Source organism: Sorghum bicolor, chromosome 2 (assembly GCF_000003195.3).
Source record: "Sorghum bicolor cultivar BTx623 chromosome 2, Sorghum_bicolor_NCBIv3, whole genome shotgun sequence".
Classification (NCBI taxonomy): Eukaryota; Viridiplantae; Streptophyta; class Magnoliopsida; order Poales; family Poaceae; genus Sorghum; species Sorghum bicolor.
In genome coordinates, this window is record NC_012871.2 from 16,408,548 (window position 1) to 16,431,219 (window position 22,672).

The 22,672-nt window shown below is 44.6% G+C and overlaps 3 protein-coding genes across 3 annotated transcripts; 1 reads left to right on the plus strand and 2 right to left on the minus strand.

Moving 5' to 3' along the window:
* Window positions 1,386-4,976, minus strand: LOC8057958 (alpha-galactosidase). Its single transcript, XM_002461876.2, has 15 exons — window positions 4,596-4,976; window positions 4,393-4,451; window positions 4,215-4,271; window positions 4,049-4,083; window positions 3,787-3,890; window positions 3,561-3,636; window positions 3,235-3,293; window positions 3,064-3,129; window positions 2,884-2,967; window positions 2,720-2,784; window positions 2,492-2,574; window positions 2,303-2,393; window positions 2,137-2,189; window positions 1,881-2,024; window positions 1,386-1,791 (listed from the first exon to the last, which is right to left on the minus strand). Exons 1-15 carry the CDS (start codon window positions 4,796-4,798, stop codon window positions 1,696-1,698), a joined length of 1,275 nt encoding a protein of 424 aa, XP_002461921.1. The 5' UTR covers window positions 4,799-4,976; the 3' UTR covers window positions 1,386-1,695.
* Window positions 11,456-14,851, minus strand: LOC8057959 (DNA-directed RNA polymerases II, IV and V subunit 12). The gene is made up of 3 exons (XM_002461877.2): window positions 14,678-14,851; window positions 14,166-14,258; window positions 11,456-11,734 (listed from the first exon to the last, which is right to left on the minus strand). Exons 1-3 carry the CDS (start codon window positions 14,718-14,720, stop codon window positions 11,712-11,714), a joined length of 159 nt encoding a protein of 52 aa, XP_002461922.1. The 5' UTR covers window positions 14,721-14,851; the 3' UTR covers window positions 11,456-11,711.
* On the plus strand, window positions 15,766-16,636 carry LOC8057960. The gene has a single exon (XM_021452134.1). It carries the CDS (start codon window positions 15,766-15,768, stop codon window positions 16,261-16,263), a length of 498 nt encoding a protein of 165 aa, XP_021307809.1. The 3' UTR covers window positions 16,264-16,636.

Below are 22,672 nucleotides of genomic sequence, written 5' to 3' on the forward strand. Positions count from 1 at the left end.
TGATAAACAATGAGGAGATAGGGTCTACCATGATATCAACAATAGAGTTTTAACAATCACATGCACAATTGACATAATGATTTTTGAAAGAAAACCTCAATGTGAGGAGTAAACCATGGGATCTATCAATATCCTCTTAAGTTTTCTGTTTGAAAAAAATACACTCTAAGTTCCCACTATAGTCAACAGTGTGTATAAGAAGTCTTCTCTAGACCATGTAGAGCATTACAACGACAACACAATCATTAAGTTTCAACATTGCATCAAGTACATCAATAAAACCGTCTAATAAGAGGAATGGCAACAGACAAAGGGAAGTCACATATTCTATCCCCTCAGTAATTGGTTTGTATCTCATAAACTACAGCTTCACTGTGCTTAAATTTAGGTAGGCATGTTGCTCCCGAGTCCCAAACCATTGATAAAGTTTCAGCTCAGTAGGACACCATTTCACCACCCTAATCAAGTATACCAAACCTGATACGTCACACTATTTCACTACCCAAATCAATTATATGCGTTTGAAAACTCCGGTACCCTAGACTAACAAACCCCTCTCAAATATAATGCTCTACTCAACCAATAATCCACAAACCAACTAACTAGATCAACGACGATCATAAGCTTGGAAACAATTGAGCCATCAACCCTGGTTAAATTTTCTTCCCCTTCTTCCTCTTTCTCTCACATTGTGTTTTTGTTATGTTATGCTCCCTCTCCCTCGCTCTCCAATGGCAGGTGATAGCTAAGACAAATGAGGCTAAGGTTTTTCTCTCCAGTTCTCCCTTATGCCACGTTCGTGTTGACCCCAAATCCAAGGGAGTTGAAGGGGATTGAGATGGATTCAATCCCCTACAAATCAAAATCCTCTCCTGACCCCTTCAAATCCCTCTCTCTCAAGATAAACGAACAGGGCCTTACAAGGAGTAATCTCCATCATCAATTCCAACAAAAAGTAACGACACAAAAGAGTTGGACTTCTGAGCTATGATGACCTCTATTTGCAAGGCTCCAAAGCATCCTATATGCAGACTTGATAAAACAACAAGTCAGATTGGACCAGAAAAAAAATATCGGGTCATCATGTTTGTCTTGAGCTTGACCTGACATACTAGCCGGTTAGGCTATAATTCTCAATTTTTCCCCAAATTTTTCTACTTTGGGTTGGATTTTTTAAGGTGTGGTCAGGTCAGTTCATGGGTTGTAAATTATGATCCGATCCACTGAGATCCGGTCGGATGGCCCATGATTAAGTCTCCCATATGTAGATGGATAGGTAACAAACAAAAAGTAGTTCCCCGAAAAGCTGAATGGATCGAAGGAGGTAAGTCGCACCTTGAAAAACTTAAGATTTTAGCGTTCTAAGTTAATTTTTTTTTTTTTTTTGAAACGGCGCTAACAGGTTTGAATTGCTCTGTTCTTTCGATGGTGGCGAGCAACTGCATGTATATGGGTAGGGTAGGGAAGTTGTTGGTCTAATTTATTCGGCATGTTGGATTCGATCTCCAATCTGAGCGTTGCACTTGCACCATGTCAAATCACTATTCACTACCAAATCACCGACAGATGCTGGTGGGCTCTTGTTGTCGGAGCAGTCACAACACGATAAGAATCTGCAATCATACACGTTTAGCTTCTAGCAGGATCCACATCCACGGCCACATCGACGGATGGATCTCTCCAGCGGCGCCGTCGTCAGCGAGGAACGGGCGTGAGGACGAAGAGCTTGCACGAGTGCGGCCCGACCACCGCCGTGAGGCTGCCGGTGAACCTGCCCGGGAGCGTCTCGTGCTGCAGAGTGCAGAGGAGACGACGAACCATAAACCACAAGCAGCTTGCATTGCATGAATTTGAGCCACAGGCAAGAAGCATTCACGTACCTTCCAGACGTCCCTGGCCTCGACGGTGACGCCGCGGCGGATGCCGACGTCCGGCCATGCCGCCGTGATGGACGCGGAGCTCGTCGTCCCCCGGTTGAGCAGCAGCACCGCCTTCCTGTGGCGGGAGAGCTGCCCAGCCCATACCTGCAATATAATCAAAGCGCCATCCATGGGATTCAGAAGGATTCCTGCCCGAGCCAGACGTGCTGCTTGCTTGCGATGACGATCGTTTTGGTAGATACTAGTATCTCTGTACCTCGAGATCGTTGCCATACTTCTTCACTTTCTTCCCCTGGACACCCATCCGATCTGCGTCGAACACAATTGGCACACACACCAAGATCGACAAGAGTCAACAAGTGAACTAGTGTGAAAGATTTTTGCTGATAAGAAGATGGATTTTGGTTGGGAATGATGATGACCTTGGTTAATCGCGATGACCTCTGCGTTGGAGAGGATCCCCAGCGTCTCCTTGGAAACTCTCGTCAAGTCGCAGCCGATTACCAGGGGAGCCTGACAAAGATTGGCGACGCCAAGAATTCGACCGGTAAATGTGAGCACACAAGAGAGAGTCGGTAATTACGAGCCTGGAAAAAAAATGATTCACGCACCTTGGCGATGGCCCAGAGGCTGAAGTGCACGACGTACTCGTCGTACGCCATCCCTCCGTTCCCGACCTCCAGCATGTCAGGGTCTGTGTGGGAGAGAAGGAAGGAAGGAAGCAAGCCATCGATCAGCTGACAGGAAAACCTCATGGATCGATCGAATCCGGATGCATTTCTTCATCCAGGAATAGCCAAGCAGAGATAGATAGACGTGGACGACATATACGAACTGACCGTTCCAACCGCCAGGCTTGGCGTACCGGGCGTAGGCGTCGTTCCGGTCGATGTTGTCCAGCATGCTGTCGCAAGAACCACAACAACCCAACCAGTGATCAGCAGCGATAGAATTACTACTGTAGCTACGTGCTCGAAGAGATGATCTGATGAGCGTCACTTACCCTGACCAAGTGTCGTTGATGTCGCCGGTGGTCCTCCAGCTGTTGCCGTACATGCCACCCCATTTGGGCACTTCCATGTAGCCCCTGACGAAGTTATAGTCAGCGTCAGGTCAGGTGCATGTTAATTTCAAGCAAAGGCACAAGGCCAAGAAGGAAAAGGGATGCCATTGCATGCCATACCATTCGCAAAGTGAGAAGAAGATTGGGCGGCCAGAGTTCTTCAGCGCGCGAGACATGCGCCCAAACCTGCATCACCCACAATTTGCAGCTGGTACATATAAGTGCATCTGAATGAAAGAAACAAGAATGCTATACAAACTGAATGTGCAGATTCGAAAGCAGAAACTGCACCTCACGGTTTCAGGCGTGCCGTCTCTGTAGCAGTTGTCATACTTCAAGTAGTCAACACCCTGCACAAGGTCAGGCGCCAAGTGAAGAAACGATATATACCCTCCATTCTAAACTATAAGTCGCTTTGATTTTTCTTTTTTACAAAAAAGTTAAAGCTACTTATAATTTGGAACGGAAATAGTAGTAACTAAGGTAAAGTTGCTTCTTTTTGTATTTACTCCATATAATAAAAGAAGAGTAACTGATACAGGTAGTGGACTAATAATTCCACTGGTGAACTTGAGTCCTAGTCAAATGCTATCAGAAGTCTGAAAGTCTGTATGTACCCATGACGCAAACGTTTTAGCATCCTTGTCCTCGTGGCCCAGAGATCCGGGCATCCTGTTGCTGCAAGTTCTTGTCCTGAAAATTTACGGAAGGCAGTCCGGTTTCAGTTCAACATGGGATTTGCTGTGGAAACTTGTAAGCTTTTGGGCATGAGGTAGCCTGAGTGAATAAAAAAGAGCCGACCGAACTTGTGTTGAAGGAAAAGAGGGAAATAAAAGAACGTACCCAGCTGAAGAGTAGATGCCAAGCTTAAGCCCCTTGCTGTGAACATAATCTGCCAGGGCCTTGATTCCGGACGGGAATGTCTTGGGATTAGCGACCATGTATCCCTGTCAGCAAGTCAGTTAGCCAAGCCAATTTCTTAAATTCTTGACTTCTTGTAGTAGGTGTGGGTTGCAGTAAAACTGGTGGTGCTGGATCAATGTTCAGTAGTGAAAGAATTTAACTGAAAGTAACTGACGACGAAGTCAACTAGCACTCGTAGTACCTCTTTGTTTCTTTGGTAATCCGCCCAGCAGTCATCTGCGATACAATAGCAATGTCATCTTTCAGTCACACTGGACATCACACTCTGATAACATCCAACACGTATATGAAGTATATATGAACTCTGCATATGGTCTCCGTTGGCAAGAATACAATACTGTACCTACCTAAGTTGACGTACTTGTAGCCAGCCTTTGCAAGTCCGGTGGCGACGAGCGCATCAGCTGTGAATCAATTTAACAGCAGCGAATCAGTGAGCAGTAGCCGTATCATCAGAAAGAAACCAATGGCGCTGGCGATTTCAGATAGCGAGCTGATTGGGGTGCGTGGTGGTCTTTGACTGACCGGTGCGCCGGACGACCGCCTCGTTGATGCCGCACTGGAAATGGTTCCAGCTGTTCCACCTGCGAAAAAGCGACGACAAAACACAAAGAAAAACCCACGGGAAAAAGGCTCATCAGACAGACAAACCACAGCCGGGAGGGAGCGGCGGAAGCCACGCATCGCATGCACATCTGAATTGCGGAGTGCTGGTTTCGTTTCCTCACCCCATCTGCGGCGTCAGCCCGAGCCCGTTGGCGACGAGGACGCGCCGGGCGCCTCCGTCGCCAGGCAGCGGCACCGGCGGCGGCCTGCTGGCCGTGGCGTCGTGGTCTGCGGCACCGAGCGCTGCCACCGCGGCGGCGAGGCAGGCGCCCAGCAGGAGCACGGCCGTCGGACTCGGGCACCGGTTCTGAACCTTGGGCGCCATCCTTGGTGGACCTCTGCGCTGCGTACTATGTGCTTGTCACCATGCCCGTATCCGCCGTATATATGCGCTGGAGAAGGAGAAGGAGAAGGAGAAGGAGAAGGAGGCGGAGCGGTGCGTGTCGCGTGAGCGTGACGCACTGCAGGCTTGCGGCAGCGATTGATGGAGCTACTCCAGCTTGTCTGACGGGGCGCGCGGTGTCTCACGTAGCCATACGCTTTCAGTTTCCGATACCTTTAACCATCTCCACTCACCAACAGATTACCTATCTATACATCTCTTAAATAAAATCCTTATAAAATAATGTCTACATAGGTGATCTTCTTTCATCAGTAGTATCTTTTTCTTCTTCTCTTACCAATATAGTTCAATTTTTTTAGATATTAGAGATGACATGATGAGTAATTTATTGGAGCAAATATATATATATATATATATATATATATATATATATATTCCTTTCTACACGTACGTGTAGTTACTCTCATCTTCAATAAACTACATTGTGTATGTATTCATACTTGTGTTATCAGTTTGAGTATGTTTATATACTCATATTAAGATACTCTATATCTTATCACACGAAAAATTTTCAAAAAAAATTATATTTTAAATATATTACTAAAATGCCACTACTATATTATATACAATAAGTATAACCATATACTCTATGTATGTATGCATACTTAACATACATATCACTCTAGATGGTATATATATATATATATATATATATATATATATATATATATATATATATATATATATTGGATCCACATTTACACTAAAAATTAGCTAGCTAATATAGTTAATATCTGCTATTTTTTAGCTAGCTAATTTTTAGTAGTTACGTTTAGATAGTAAATGATTTAATAGTGAATCGAAGGTAGATATAAACTATTAGAACATATTAACTACAAACCTGCTAATAAAACTAATAGTTATCAGCCCTCTAGTTAATTCACTAGTACTAATTTTTGCTGCTAATTTTTATTGCTAATGTATTCAAATAGGCCCTAAATTATAAGACGGTTTTTCTTTTTCTATATACATAGATTTTGCTATGCATTTAGATCTAAAAAAAAGACTAACATGTCTTATAATTCAAAACAAAGTGAGTATTGACATCTTATTTACTTAAACTTATCAGTAGCTACTTTTTAGCGAAGAAAAATATTTTTCTCTCAACAAATCATTTACTTTTCAGAAAAAAATTTCTCTCAACAAATCAACATCAGCAACAATAAGATTTCAGGCAGCCGAACACGGCGGCTAATCTGAAATGAGTAGTATATTTTTTAGGCCTTGTTTAGTTCAACTGAAAACCAAAAAGTTTTCAAAATTCTCCGTCACATCGAATCTTGTGGCACATGCATGAAACATTAAATATAGACGAAAACAAAAACTAATTACACAGTTTAGCTGTAAATCACGAGGCGAATCTTTTTATCCTAGTTAGTCCATAATTGGATAATATTTGTCACAAACAAACGAAAGTGTTACAGTACCGAAAACTTTTCACTTTTCCGAACTAAACAAGGCCTTTAGCATTGAACGAGCTAGGCCTTGTTCAGTTTGCAAAAATTTTTGGCTTCGGGTACTGTAGCACTTTCGTTTGTTTGTGACAAATATTCTTCAATTATAGACTAACTAGGGTCAAAAAATTCTTCTCGCGATTTACAGATAAACTGTGTAATTCATTTTTATTTTTATCTATATTTAATGCTTCATGTATGTGTCCTAAGATTCGATGTGACGGAAAATCTTGAAAATTTTTTAGTAGTTTTTGCGAACTAAGACTATCTCCAACAATCATCACCCAAAATACAAGACCCATTTATCCTTTGGGTAGCGCTACAGGTAAAAGGTTCCATACCTATATTTAGTCTTCTCCAGCAACGAGACCTAAAAGAAAACACTCTCTGCAAATGGGTCTCGAGGAGAGAATACCCAAATTTGGGTTATGCCTCTCCTGATACCTAAAATGGGTTTTCTGTATGGATACTCTGTTGGAGGCTATAGGTATTGTGTTGGAGACCTATTTTAGGTTTGGGTTCCCAAATAGGTCTCCTATTGGAGACAGCCTAAGGCCCTAATCTATGAGATACTCTTACGTCTTACCTCATGGCAGCGAGACACGACAGCGGCGAGAGGTGCGCGGGAATCGCTCAATTAAAGCCGTGACGCACGGGCGACAGCTTGTTGTGGAGAGCAGGTACGGTGCGCAGTGGACTGCTGGGGTGCATGCATGAGGTGATTTGATCCGCGTGCCTCCTGCGACCTGTCCCTACATTTGTTCACATTTTCTCCAGCCAACAGGAAAGGCGCCCCGTACCGCGAAAATGTGATTTCTTGACCACAATTTAGGCCTTGTTTAGTTCCAAAATTTTTTCAGGTGAAAAGTTTTCAAACTGTTCAACCAAAATTTCGGGTACTGTTCATCCGAAAATCTGACAATGAATAGTAAGCTGCATTAATGTTGCAGTGGCATTCAGTTGCAACAGCTGTGCATCTGAACATGCAAAACATGCAGCATCTTATTAAAATTTATGAACTTTCAAATGTCTAATTACAAATACATGTCCAAACTGTAAAAATTACATGTGCAATAAAAATACATTCTACAAATGTCTATAACAAATGTAAAGATACAACCGGCAAAAACTGATACATGCCAGCATGCAGTACAAACAAATTACATGTCCAACACTTTGAAATAGAAATCATACAAATCAAGACCTATTGAACAAACCATTTGCGATGGAGTCACGAAATGCATTCATCTGCTCACATTCCGCAGAGGTGGGCGCAGGGACACACTCCGGCTGATCCATATATGCTTCAGGATGCACAAAGTTTGGATGACGGTCAAGGTGATCGAAGTCACTATCAAATGCGCCACTCAATCTCATGAAATTATGGAGAGCACAACAAGCAACTATAATGTGTGTTTGGGTTTCCGGTGGATAGCTTGGGACACTCAACAACATACGCCACTTCATCTTCATTACCCCAAAGGCCCTTTCAATCACATTTCTTAGAGACGAGTGGGCATAGTTGAATACCTCTTTTCTACCTCGAGGTTCTGCGCCGTTTTGAAAGTCTTGCAGATGGTACTTGCTTCCCCTGTACGGTGCTAGGTATCCGGGTCGGTTTGGATAGCCCGAGTCCACCAGATAGTATTTCCCTAGAGCACCATCAAGCTCCTGTAAGCGTCAATGGTTTGAATTAGACAAAAATATTGAACTCTGTACAAGTTGTATACCTGTAGGGGGATGAGGAAACACATCCTTGTACGTTGTCAAAGCATCATCGAAGACTCTCATGTCATGCACTGATCCTGGCCAGCCAGCCAGGACAAATGTGAAGACCATGTCAAAGTCACATGCAGCCAGCACATTCTGTGTTGTTTTGCCCTTCCTACACAGGTGCTGAATGAACTTGTCCGATGGCACAACCATAGGAACGTGAGTGCCATCTATAGCCCCTATACATCCGTTGAAGAAAGGAAAAAACCTACGGTTCTGCAGCCTATCATGCATTGTTCTAAATAGTAGGTCCCGGGGCGCAATGATGTCATCACCAAGCTTAAGGACACACTTCAACACTCTATGAAACAGGTTGTGAACAGTTGCTAGTGATCTCTCAAATCTATCCTCAGCTTGCCTAACAGATTGTGGTGCACCTACCATCCACAGGAACATTCCTAGGGCTTCAATAGAGGTAGTTTTTGGGTTCGATTTGAGGCCATATCTATCTGTCAGTAAAGAATGTAGCCTAAAGAACATATCTGGGGTCATCCTAAACATGTTGTAGCATGAATTAGCGTTCGCAAGCTTCCTTTGTACCCATTCCAACCCAGTTATAGGTGGAACCCTATAAGGACTCCTACTGCAGTACTTCTCTAAATGTGAGGCATACATGTACGTACCAGTCATGAGAACAGTAACTTCCTCATCATCCTCGTCTAACATCAGTAATTTCAACAACTTAGCACGTCGAGACTCCTGACTACCACGGGTATTGCCAATATCTCCAACATCCTCGTGCCCTCCCGGTGTCTGTTCATGTGAACAACAACAACAAACAAATGAGTTCAAATTCAGGCGTTCAAATTTCATGCAGCGCACCCCAAATGTCATTCGAACTGGTAATCACCAATCGGTAGGCCAAGTGAAAATAAGATTCAAATATCATTCATGAAATAAAGGTTCAACAAACCTGATACAATACCATACTGCATCCCTCCGACTCACTACAAGTGCTACACAACATACATTAATAAAAACACAACACATGACTACTCTAATGCTGCACGACATATATGCATGCATGAGGAGGACTAGTTGCCGACCGAGGCATAGTGCTCGATGACGGCCAATCTGCCTTCTGGGGTGGAATTGATGAAGAACTCCATGAGGTTGGGCACTAGGACGATCCTCATGACACCAAGCCACAGTCTTGGGTTGGCCTCCGATGCGCCAGCTTCTCGTGCGAGCTGCTGCACTAGCTTGATCTTGTCGTTTTGGTCCTTGTCATCCTTGTCAATCCTAGCCAACAGTCCCTTAATAGTTTCATGTTTAGACTGCATGATAGTGCTCACCTTGCTAATGTCTCGCTGCATAGCCCGTACAGCGCTTTGCTTCTTGGACTTCTTGTTGGGGCTAGTGGCTGTGCTGCGTGAGCTGTTGCTCCTCTTGCTACTCAGGCTGACAGGGGTGAACTGCTCGTCTTCCTCGTCGTCATCGTCGTCGCTGAGGACAACCTCTGTGCGGCCACGTTGTCCCGTAGCGTACGATGTTGTTCCGTCGACTGCTACGCCACTGAACATGCGGTCCAGCTGTGGGAGGTACGTAGGCCACCCATCCTTGAGCTTCTTCCACTCAGGATGTTTCTGCATTGTACCAATCAGCATAAGTGTTGCAATTGTAGGTACTGCATGGATTGTAGGTAACTGGAAGAGCAGTGGCACTTACCCCACACTTGTCCTCCCACCATGAATCTGGTGCAAGAATGGAGCCATCGTTTCTTCGTCCGAGACCCGTGAATTTGGTTCGCAGGTCGTTAATGAAATGCCACATGGCCCTCAACTGCCTGACCCTACTACTGAATTGGTCATTGTCATGAACTAATCCCGTTGCTGCATAGTACCGTTCAGCAACATCTTTCCATCCCCATTTGCTCATGCTACCCCTAACACACTGGCCTAAACCTAATTGCATGCAATAAATATCACAGAAAGTATGTGTGTTTTCAGAAGTCCAGTTGGCCCTGCTAGTTTCGTGCTGAAATGGACATGTGTAAAAAACATTCGCACAGGAAGAACACATAGTACATGTAAGACATTGCAGCAGAGATAAGTGCAGCGATAGTGTGTAGTAGACATGCATCAAAGGAATGTAAAGAAGCTTAGAAAGGAATAAAGGACACTTACCGGGATCCTAGGGTTTGGGTTGTCGTCGCTGTCGTCGAACGTGTCGGACGGAGGCGACTGCCGGAAGCGACGTTGTCTTCCACCTCGGGAACGCGGGGCGCTTGGAGGACCCATAGGAACAGGGCGCTCTGGCTCCACGGACCCGACACGACGTCGTCCGGGCCCTCGAACTGCCGTTGTCCCGCCGCGACCCGCGCGGAACACAGGTGCAGCACCGGTGTTCGGGGCCGGCACGCGAACGGGCGGAGGAGCGGAGGTGAAGTCGGCTCCGCCTTCTCCATATGCGTCGAGGCTGGACCACCCTTCGCCGGCGTTGAGGTCGAGGTTGGAGAACCCAAGGTGGCTTGGGGTCGGGGTTGGCGCTGGAGCGGAGCGCTGGCGCGAGGACGAAGGAGCTCGGAACGACGGCGCTTCGGAGAGGAAGTCGCGGGCGGTGCGGTCCTCGACGTAGTCGCCGGCGTAGGTGTTGTCGTGGCCGAAGAACTCGTCGGCGTTGAAGGCGTCGCCGTGGTAGCCGTCGCCGTTGAAGCCGTCCATGGCGCCTGCTGTGCGTCCAAGAGCACCGGATCTGCACGCGTTCGCGGCGGATCTGCACCTACCGCCGGTGGATCTGGAGGAGGAAGGTGTAATGGCGCGCCTGAACGGCCGGGGAAGAGAGGGAGAGGTTGAGCGGCGGCAGCGAGATGAGGAGAAGAGCTAGGGTTTCAGCCGGGTCGCGATAGGGACAGCGGCGGCAGAGGGGAGAAGAGCTAGGGTTCGGCCACGCGAGAGAAACGGCCGGTCGACGCTTATATACGAGCCGGTGACCACAGTTTTTTCGGTGAACAGTGCGGCCCGAAAAGTGAAATTTCGGCCCAGGCCCGTTTAGTTCCAAAAAACGGAAAAGTGGCCCAGAGGCCGAAATATTTTCGGTTTTCGCCATAACTAAACAAGGCCTTAGCCGAAAATGTGATTTCCTACCCAGAGTTTTACGGTTTCCGAAAATGTGATTTCCAAAGCACAGTTTCGCTTGTCAATGTACATGCAAAAAATAGAGTAACAATACAAGCATACAAGATACAACTGTGAATCAAGTTTCATCAGTTTTGAGCCTTGTCACATAGTTTTCATCAGTTCTGAATGAATGGATGATCGACGGCACAAGGACACAAGCAATATTCCAGCCGTATAAAAAGATATACCTCTGCTGAACACCCATGATTTTTGGATCATAGCATGGAAACAAATGGTCAATAAATAACGCAGGCATAACACGCATGCATTAGATTCGCCACGACCCATCAACATATTACTGCAGTATCTCAATTCTCAAATCAGTCCCCAGTTCAAGCGTTACAGACTAAAGCTCAAGTCCAAAGGAGGCATACGACATTTCAAACATTATGTCTGACATTTTCATTTCCATCACAAGACTCTTTACATAGGTACACAGTGGCGAGTAATAGATCAACCATCTTTAGTGTTTTCCCTTGTCTTCACTCTTCAGCGCGCTTCATATTGGACAACTATACAATGCAAGAGAAATAACATTTGGTGAGGAATGGCACATGGGAGCAAAGATCAAACCAGAAATAGAAATCAAATTTTCAGAAGTACCAGTCTAATAAGATCAACAAACTTCACAGCAAATTCAGCTACCATCTTATAACTAGCATTGTCAACCATGAGCTCTAATTTCACACTCAATTCAGCTACCATTTCCTGTGTCTAGAATTGTCAGCCATAGAGTACATGTGATCTCACTCAATTCAGCTACCAATTTCAATGTCTAGAATTGTTCCTATGTATTGCCTGGTGTTTTTCATACTTCTATAGCAACAACAAATGCAACATGGAATCCTAAGCACCAGGGAATACAGACTGCAATATCTACACGAACAAATGCCTGTTTTCATCATTGATATTGAACATATTCTTTTTGCAATATGCAGTCAAAGCCCACAGACGATTAGGTTCAGTTGTATCGTAGTGCGACTGATATGTTTGGAAGGACTAACAGCAATAGGCTAATTGCCATTTCAAATGGTATTAGATTGGGCAGGATTTTTTTATTGGGTGAGAAAGATATACAACAAGAGTGGCTAATATGTCTTAAATAATCCATATATATGTTTATAATCGCTTACAGCTGCAGGTCATCATTAAATTGTAATGAGAAGGCTTTGGGACTATGCACTAAGCATTATCAACCAGTAAATAGTCACAGAAAACAGGGTCAAAGGCATAGACCCTTGACCTGGAAACGTCATTCATGACCTGGGTACGCGGGGTCATTTTTTATCCTGCTGTGTAAAAAAAATTCGCAAGTAGCCATGTTCCTCGACCCCACAGACCAATCAACTTTGTGACTATGCCAGTAACAATAATCAAACCAATCACTACTTTCGAATGTGCGCATACTTTTGTAAGATACCCCAAAGATATACAGCTGTAAAACACATAACATCATACTAGGTTACAACCATCATGACTTGCGACGACTGTAACAGAAAAACTAATGGATAAATATAAGGTAAATGATTTGTTGTGTAACCGTAGACAGAACAATATCATCATCAAAGCCACCACAGTTTCTGTAGTGCAGTACCAGTGGAGTCAAGAATTTAGTAGCACAGTATCCTATATAACCTAATTCTGCTACTTAAATGAACCATTGCGGACTACAAACTGGTTGCCTCTAAGCTGTAACTTTATAGAAAAACTGTAACATCACTAGAAGTGTACCTAGCAAAGAGTATGCTAGCAAGGTAATTTGAATTTTGAGTCAAAGTACAGAAACCAAAACAAGGAAGAGTATGGAAAAGAAAGTGATACAAAGCAGTATTAACCCTTTCTTTCATGATACAAATTAAGGTGGACAGAGAGAAACAAACACATCCATCTTACAAAATATATGAGGGTGGAGGCTAACACAGCACAAAGTCCACCAAAATTTCAGACCCATAAAACTCATAGGCCTCATTTCTCTGAATAGACAAATAGACTCTTCTAGCACAGCGTTAAGCCGTTAACTAATGAAAATGAAACATCTAAGATCCCTTTTAGAAAATCAGGCAGGGCATCTTTAAGCAGAGACAAATATATATCATATATCCGTTAAATTATGCAAAGTTTCTAGCTGCAGTCGATTTCCTCAACTTGTTTCCCTTGTTCTAAAATATAATAAACGGATAAGAAACGTAATGAGCAGCTTTTTTAACTGAATATAAAAAAATAGCTGGCATGTCAAATAAGAAAGTTCAGGATTTAACAAAGAATTCAGTTCACCTTGCCTTGTAGAAGGTAACTGGAATTGCAATTATTTTTCTTTTCTATATGCATATATGCTAATCATACCACCAATTCCTCTCTTCTTTTAATGCATCGATACTTGAAGACTATAAAGTTAAATTGTTTAAGAGAAAAAAAAGAGAAGTCATGGCATGATGAAACACAAGATTCCTAACAAAAACTGTGAATCAGCAAACATAAGCTAGAAAAAAATGCACTCAAGGGGCAAAGATGGCACCAATGTTCTAGAACAATCATATAGAAAGTGGAATTATAAAGATAACTGAGACATGGAAGCGAGCAATGTTCTAAAAACAAGTCTAGTTGATTAGGCACTTGGCCAATTAATCATAATACAGTCTTTAAATTTCTATAAGCGACTCATTAGATATCCATTTAATCCATTATATGCAGCTATCTTTCAAAATCCTTCCTGTGGCATTACTGAACCTTTTAGGTTTGGCAGATACATCACTGACAATACGGTCAAAACGATCATGTTTTAGGGTATATACATACAGATCCACTTTATCATCAGCACCCAAAAACAGAGGACGGTCTTTGGTTTACACACAGAATTGTTTGTTGTATCCTCAATTTAACCGATGAGGAAAACAAGGAATCGCATATATTTGAATGAAAGGAGAAGGAACGATGTGGTCTTACTCCGGCGGGTGCGCTTCTTGTAGAGGATGCGGTAGCCACACTCACGGCACTGGATGACATCTCCGGGCTTCAGGGTGTTCTCAGCTCCACAATCTGAAGCAGAACATTGAAGTTTTCAGTAAAGAAACGAAAGAGAAATCCAGTTCATCAGTAGGAGCCACAGGAGGTGAGAAACCATTTTTAATTAAAATAAAAGGTAAACATGACAAAAATCGTACTAGTAGCGGAAGACTCGACAACTTTCCCTTCTGTTCTGTATTGTAAACTTTTGCTTCTTTTTTTTTTAAAAAAAAACAAACGAAGCTAGCAGGAGGGCTGAATATATAAATAAAAAAGCCCAGATTGGGCAAACAACAGCACCCCAACACAGGGAAGAACACAACGTCTATTGTAAACTTTGTTTCGATTTTGATATATAAAATCATCAACCAGTAGAGTAAGCCCCTCCCGATTCCGATGCTCGATAACGAATCCAATCATCAGATGGAGAGATAGGGGTGCGAGAGGATTACCTCCGCAGAGGTAGCTGACGGGCTCCGGCTGCTGCGGATCCATGGGTGTCGGGCGCTCTAGGGTTTCCGGCGGCTGGTGGAGGGGGCGAGGTAGCGGTTTCTTCCCAGTCCCCAGTCGTCGCCGTGTGCGGAACGGACCGCGAGCGGCAACAAGTAGTAGTAGCCCGCAACGCGGCCGCCGCCCTGGTCGTCCTAAAGTCATAACCGACCTAGTTTTTTTTTTTTAAGGAGCAGCAATACGGCCTGCCTGCGTATCGCTTATTTGGGCCTCCAAACCACCACCTTTCTCGGCCCAATACAGCCCGGCCCAACAAACCGTCATGTCTGTCTCTACGCGGCAACTGCCAACTTTTCGCCCCGCCGGTTGGAGTCCCAAGCGAAGCGAAGGATCCCTCCTCCTTCCCCCCAGATAGTCGTCGTAGCGGCCAGTACGGTTGCTCTGGAGGAGGTCGTCGTTGCGTCGGTTCCGGCGTACTGATCGATGGGCTCTGTCATCGGCACGGCGGTGGGCGGCGTCGGCGGGTTCGTCGGGAACGTCATCTCGTCGCCGTTCAACGGTGTCTCCTGCGAGTACGTTCTTCTCCAGACAATCCAAGAGCGGTGTATTGCTACGCCTCCTGCCTTTGCTCGTTTCTGAACTGACTGATGAATTTGACACCACTGATCTCGTTTTATTACTTTGCTTTCTGATGCCAAAAACAAAAAAAGGCGCGTTTGCTCGGGGACATGGGACTTGCTCTGCTTCATTGAGCACCTCTGCGTCACAAGCGTCATCAAGTTCATCTTGGCTCTCATACTCGTCCTCATCGGTGAGTTACGCATGCACTCAACCCTACCTACATTTCCATATTTCCATATATATGTACAGTGGAGTTGTATAACAACACTGGAACGCATACTTTCGATTCTTTCGATTCTCGGAAAATGAAAAAAGAACAAAAAAAAATGCATTTGGTCTCAAATCGTATTTGTATCCCTCTTCTGCTATCTTAATCAATCTTGTTCGTGCAGTGCTCTACGTCTTTTACCTCCTTTGCAAGCTAGGCGTCGTCAAGTGCCTGGCCAAGAACGCCTGCAAGCTGGTGTACATGCCGTGCTGGGGCGGCTGCCGCCTGCTCCACCACCTCTGGCGGAAGGTGCGCGACACGGAGCGAGTGTACCGCGGCCGGCGCGGCCAACGGCGCCAGCAGCCGCCCGACGACATCGAGTTGGGGGACCTCAGCACCAGCAGCTACGACGTCAACTACAGGGGCTCGTTGTCGCCGTCGTCCTCCGATTACAGTGGCAACCACCACCGTGGGGCCGCCGCCGCCGCGGTGGGCAGGTCCAGGTGGGAGTCGTCGGCGTCGGCGTCGGTGCGGGGGAGGAGGAAGGACAGGCTTCGGCAGTCCCTGCGTCCGAGGAGGGCCGGATCCAAGGTGGAGCACGCCATGAGAATAAGCCGTGAGAGTGAAAGTGAACGCCGCCACCCCCATCATCCCCATTCGACCGGGGCCAGGAGGAAGGAGGCTTCGTCCCTCCACGTCCACGACCATGGCTCGGCGGCTCATCGTGAACATTCGCACGCGCACCGCCGCCGCACATGAAAGCTTAACCATGCCGATTCGACGACGTGACATTGGTAGTATGTAGTGATACTTGCGGTATGTTTGTATCCGGGCTCATCAATTGATTATGAAGCAGAAGCGGCATACACTGTACATACTCATACCGAATGCTTGTGAGCTGGTAAGTGGTAATTACAGCATTACTTACCCAACAGCAATCAGTGGATGGAAAACTGTGCTAGGATTTTGCCCTTATAGCTCAGTGGTTGCGTCAGTCCTGTAAACTGAAGGTCTGTTGTTCGATCCTGCATGGGGGCAGTTTGTTGCTTTGTTGCATACTATGTATTTTTGCCCACTATCAGGCTTGTATGGTATTCATCAGATTATAATGCATACTATGCATTTTTGCCCACTATCAGGTTTGTATGGTATTCATCAGATTATAATTCGCTTTAAATTTATATTTAGATTACACATGGGCCACCGTGGTATTCGAAGTCGACCGTATATCACAGTACGATGGCAGATAAGGCAATCAAACTGGAGAATAGTCCTATCGGTGTTGCTCCGGCAGACACAATGCATATATATGCTCGCGATATGGCCAGATCCATCGTCTAGCGGTCTAGTTCTAGCTTGACTTGCTGTATTACTGACAAAGCATGAGACTTCTCTTTGTTGCAAAGGATAACATAAGATTCTTGTAGGTGAATACTTAGGCCTTGTTTAGTTCACCTCAAAAACCAAAAAGTTTTCAAAATTCCTGTCACATCGAATCTTGCGGCACATGCATGAAGTATTAAATATAGATGAAAAGAAAAACTAATTACACAGTTTGTCTGTAAATCGCGAAACGAATCTTTTGACCCTAATTAGTCTATGATTGGATAATATTTGCCACAAACAAACGAAAGTGCTACAACAGTGAAATCCAAAAAAATTTCACATCTAAACAAGGCCTTAGCCTGTTGTATTGCTGACAAAGCACGAGACTTTTCTTTGTTGCAAAGGATAACATAATATTCCTATAGTACTTTGAACAGTCAAGATCACCTAAGGATCCAGACAGTTTACATAATATTCTTGTAGGTGAATACTTTGAATAGTGAGGATCACCTAGGATCTAGACAGTTTATGGATTATCCAGTACTAGCCATTTCGGTAATGCCAACAACATTGGGCCATTGGGGGTAGGATGTGGGCCTCGCCCCTGCCTCCTCTCTCTCTCCGATCCATAGAGGAAGTGATGCTTTTAAGCCAGTTTCAATGGAGGTTTCATAGAAATTTTATGCACATTAAAAATATTGATGTGGAAGAGAGAGATAATGAGAATTTCATAAGAGTATAGATAGTTTCTTAGAAATGGAACTCTTCTATACTATTTTCAAAATATAAGTGCTTTGAAAATTAGGCCATAAAACCTCTATTGAGAGTTGAGACTGATGTTGTATGAGTGGAAGTTTGTCCACACTAGGAGAGAGAGTGAAATGATGCAATAAATGAGCTTCCATAATTGGTGAAGAGAACTATATACGTGTTTACTTCGTGAACGAAAAAATTTTCGCGACACAGTAGCACTTTCGTTTATTTGTGGTAATTATTGTCCAATCAAGGTCTAATTAGGCTCAAAAGATTTGTCTCGCAAATTTGGACCAAACTGTGCAATTAGTTTTTATTTTCATCTATATTTAATACTTCATGCATGCGCCTAAAGATTCGATGTGACGGAGAATCTTAAAAAAATTTGGGATTTTGGGTGGACGTAAACAAGGCCCTTAGGTACTCAAGATGTGAGAGTTCAATATGCTAGTGTGAATCGAGCAAGCCTTTTCTTAAAAAAATATATAATATAAATTTAGAAGAAGAGCTAAACTCAAGTAGATTCCATTAGCATGGAGGGTAGTCAAAAATCTATATGTTGACATATTTTGTGGGCAAGATAATGATCTGGATTGATGCCAATCCCAGTGGTATGGATTATAGTTTGAACAATCCCATGTGAACATTTGATCTTACCCTTTTATTAGTGTGTGAAACTTTGAAATGAAATGCTCCCTCCGTCTAAAAAAAGCACACTTTTAGATCTGGTTAATTTCATAATGGATTTAATTGTACTTGTTTTATATTATAAATATTCCTTTTCCTATTTTATATTATATAAGATATTTTGGCTTTGCTAGATTCATAGCATTTGTTATGCATTTGGAGATACACTATGTTTAGATACATAGCAAAATAATGTATCTAGAAAATAGAAAATGTTTATAATTTAGAATGGTGGAAATAATATATTTTGTTAAACCAAGAACGGATCAAGTAACCAAGTATAAACGTGTTTATATCATATGAATCCCATGGATTTAAGATGGCAATGGGTACCCGAAAGCCGATTACCCAACAGGTTTTATCTAATAAAGAGGCAGGTATGGAATTGAATGAATTTTCTACCCATGGGTATTTTATTGGGCAAAATCCTATAGCCATCGGATAAGGTGGATATAGGTGTGGGTGTATACTACCCATACCCGCCTACCCGCGGGTAAAAAATACCCGTGAAAATAACTAGCCACCCTTATCATTTTAGCCCATGAATTTGGTCTAAATCCAACTAAATTCTCCTAGTATATATATGAATTTGATGTTATTATATGAATATTAGTTTGTAACTTGTTGGAGGCTTAGAATGATTTTTTTATGTGTGCGAATGTTTGATGTTTATATATAATTCTCGGGTATACTATCGGGTGTGGGTTACCCGTCGGGTAGAATTTACCCGCGGGTATGGTTATGGAAGCATTTTTCTACCCGTGTGCGGGTACGGGTAACACGACGGGTAAATTTTAAACTTCGTGGATGCGAGTACATGTGGCCACTACCCATCGGGTACATACCCGTTGCCCTCTCTACATGGGATTGGCAGATGGTACGGTGACAATGGTCCATATCAAAATATTGACAGCTTTTTTTTACATTTACCATACTATATAGGGCGTGTCAGCGATAGATTAATCCGAGTTGAGTCAGCTATTATAGTGAAACGGATGGGTTGGTATGACTCAGGGGTGTTTAGTTTTCCTTTCATCAAAAAAAATTCTAAGTTTCGGTCATACCATTTTGTATAATAGAACTAAACACCATGCAAAATTTTAATTTTTAATAAAAAGATAACTATTTTCATTTTAGATTTTATACTCAAGAGGCAAAAAAAATGCCCAAAAGAGCCTCAAGACACGAGGACAATAAATTATACATTTTGAATAAAAATAAATATAATCTTGAAAATTTTAGTATTTTACATTTCATAATTCTAAAGTAGTTGCCATTTTACATTTTGCATTCCTTAAAAGAACTAAACAAGCCCTTATTCAAGAATATTTATATGATTCTAAATAAGTAACCATAAGATTTACTATGTAGTATAAATTATATTTTATACATACACTATATCTAATCGATGTTGTAAATACAGATTATTATTTTTAGAGTAAACAGTAAAGTGTATAGCTGGTCCTTAAACTTATAGCGGTGTGTCATCTCAGTCCCTAAACTATAAAAAAATGTGTCACTACTGCCCTTAAATTTAATTTGGGTCTTATATTCATCTAAACAGGTTTAGATCCACGTGTCAGATCCATCTTCCATCTCTCATCTCTCTCGTGGCCACGTCTAGCTCGTCCACGTGTCGGACTGCCGGCGTGCCATTTTTAGCCCATGCGACTGCGGCGGCGACGACTCACCGGCGGCAGCGGCACGGCTGCTCGCTCACGCACCTACGCGGCAACATCTCGCCAGCGCACACGTGCGCGTGACTGTCCGGCAGCTCGCACCACACATTCGCATCGGGAGCCGGCAGCACAGAACGGCGGAAGAATGGGGAAGGAACCGGTGGCAGCGTGGTTGCATCGGCGCAGCGGCACTCTCCCCCTCGGCGAGCCTCGCGGGCACGGCGGCACACCTCCTTCGGCGGCTCGGCCCTGCGGCGCTGCGAGCACGACCTGCGCTCAGCCCCAGCGACCGGCACCCAGCCCTGACGGCGGCGGCGAGGCTGCGAGCCCAGCGCCTCGGCAGCCCACGAGGCCGCGACGGGCCACGGTTCGAGAGCCGGCTCGCCTGCGCGGCTGACGAGGCGGCGCATGCATGTGCCCTGCGTGGCTGCTCATGCATGCTGCTCGTCCGTAGCCCGTGTGGCTGCTCGTTGAAAGCCCTAGTTTGGTTTTGGATAATTGATGAAACCCTAGTACTAACATCTATGCTAAGTGTGTGTAGACTTAATGAGGTTGGTACATGCCAAGTAATGGAGCAAGAGATGATCATAGTGATGATGGTGATAACCACAAGATGATTAAGTGCTCAACTTGGAAAAGAAGAAAGAGAAAAACAAAACCCTATGGAGTTCAAGGCAAAGGTATTGCTTAGGGTTTTGGTTTTGGTGATCAAGACACCATAGAGGGTGTGATCACATTTAGGATAGATAGCCGTACTATAAAGAGGGAAATTCTTTGGCTAAGCGGTTATCAAGTGCCACTAGGTGTTATTGTTCATGTGCATGCATTTAGAACCTAGTGAGCCAACTCAACTCCTTCAAAGAAAATGATTGTGAAAATGCTAACACACGTGCACTTGTTGGTTTACACATTGTGGTGTTGGCACACATTGAGAAGGAGGTGGAGTTTGAAGGGTAGAGAGAGGATGGGTTCCTCTCTCCCTCCCACCGAGCTTGCGAGGCGGGATTCGGCGCTTTTCGAGAAAATGAAGTACATATTTTCTATTGCGCCGGTGGGAAATTTGGAGAAGTCGCGGGAGTGTTTCTCGCTGAGGAACACTCACCGGACGCTGGCTCAGAGGCACCGGACGCTGTGTCTGAGCGTCCGGTGTGCAGGCTGCCTGGCTCAGCTAGGGTTAGGCACCGGACGCTAGGCACCGGACGCCAGCTGGAGCGTCCGGTGGTCTGAGTCCGGGGTCCGCGCGTTTTGCAAACCTCTCTGGGTGTGAGTCCGGTGAGCACCGGACGCTCAGGGTGCGTCCGGTGGCTTGCGTCCGGTGACCCTGCGAGTTTGCAGAACTCTCTGCGCATGAGTCCGGTGTGCACCGGACGCGTCCGGTGCTAACTTGTTCAGCGTCCGGTGCACTGCAGGTTACCGTTAGACTCTGACACGCGGCTGACGTTGGAGCACCGGACGCAAGGGCTGAGCGTCCGGTGCCCCTTTAAGAGCGTCCGGTGACCCCGCAGTTTGCCCAGTGAAAGAGCCAACGGCTCTATTTGTTTGAGGGGCTTATAAATAGTTGTTGGCCGGCTTAGGGCTTACTCGCTTGGCATTCTAACATACTTGACATCCTTGTGAGCCTAAGCAAACACCTCCCACTCATCTCCTTCATAGATTATACATCTTTGTGAGATTGGGAGTGATTCCAAGTGCATTTGCTTGAGTGATTGCATCTAGTGGCACTTGGGGATCGTTCTAGCTGCGGTTTTCTTGTTACTCTTGGTGGTTGCCGCCACCTAGACGGCTTGGAGCAGCGGAGGAGCATTGGCACGAGTTGGTGATTGTTCGTGGCCATCTCCCGGTGATTGTGAGGGGTCTTGTACCTTCCCCGGCGGAGAGCCGAAAGGTAACTCTAGTGGATTGCTCGTGTCATTGAGTTACCTCACTTGTGGGTAGGTTCTTGTGGTGTCCTAGTGAGGACGAGGTTCGTGCTACACCTCTTAGCCACCGAACCACCAAGTGTTGGTCGACACAACGGGGACGTAGCGTGCCGGCAAGCACGTGAACCTCGGGAGAAAAATCTTGTGTCCCATTGTGTTTGTTGATTGGATTTCTCCCGGTGATTGGACTTCATAATATTATGATTGGTTCATCCCCTCTACTCGGTGGTATAAAGTTCAAACACTCTCTCTTACTTTCTTGCAAACTAGAGTAGCTTACTTCTTGTATAGAAACTTTAGGTAGCTCTCTAGTGTAAGTAGAGACTTAGCTCTTGTGTGCATAGTGATCATAGCAACTAGAATTGTTGGGTAGGTGGCTTGCAAACACCCCTTTAGAGCTAGAGCAAAAAGCTTCGCTTTGTTATTTACTAACCTCTTGCTCTAGTGTTTTTGTAGAATTTTTTAAATAGGCTATTCACCCCCCCTCTAGCCATATTTGGACCTTTCAAGTGGTATCAAAGCCGTGGTCACCGTTTGTGAAGGCTTAACACCCTCGGTGCTCAAATTATGGCTCAAATAGTGTTCAACCATGTTGGGGGCAAACCACCGTTCTTTGATGGCACAAGTTCTTTTGACTATTGGAAGAGAAAAATGAAAATGTACCTTGGATCAATCAATGATAGAGTGTGGGAAGTCACGGAGAATGATTTTGTGATCCTTGACCCCGCCAGCCCAACCGACAATGAGAGAGCAAACAAGCAATGCAATACTATGGCTCTCAACACAATCTACAATGGCATTGAT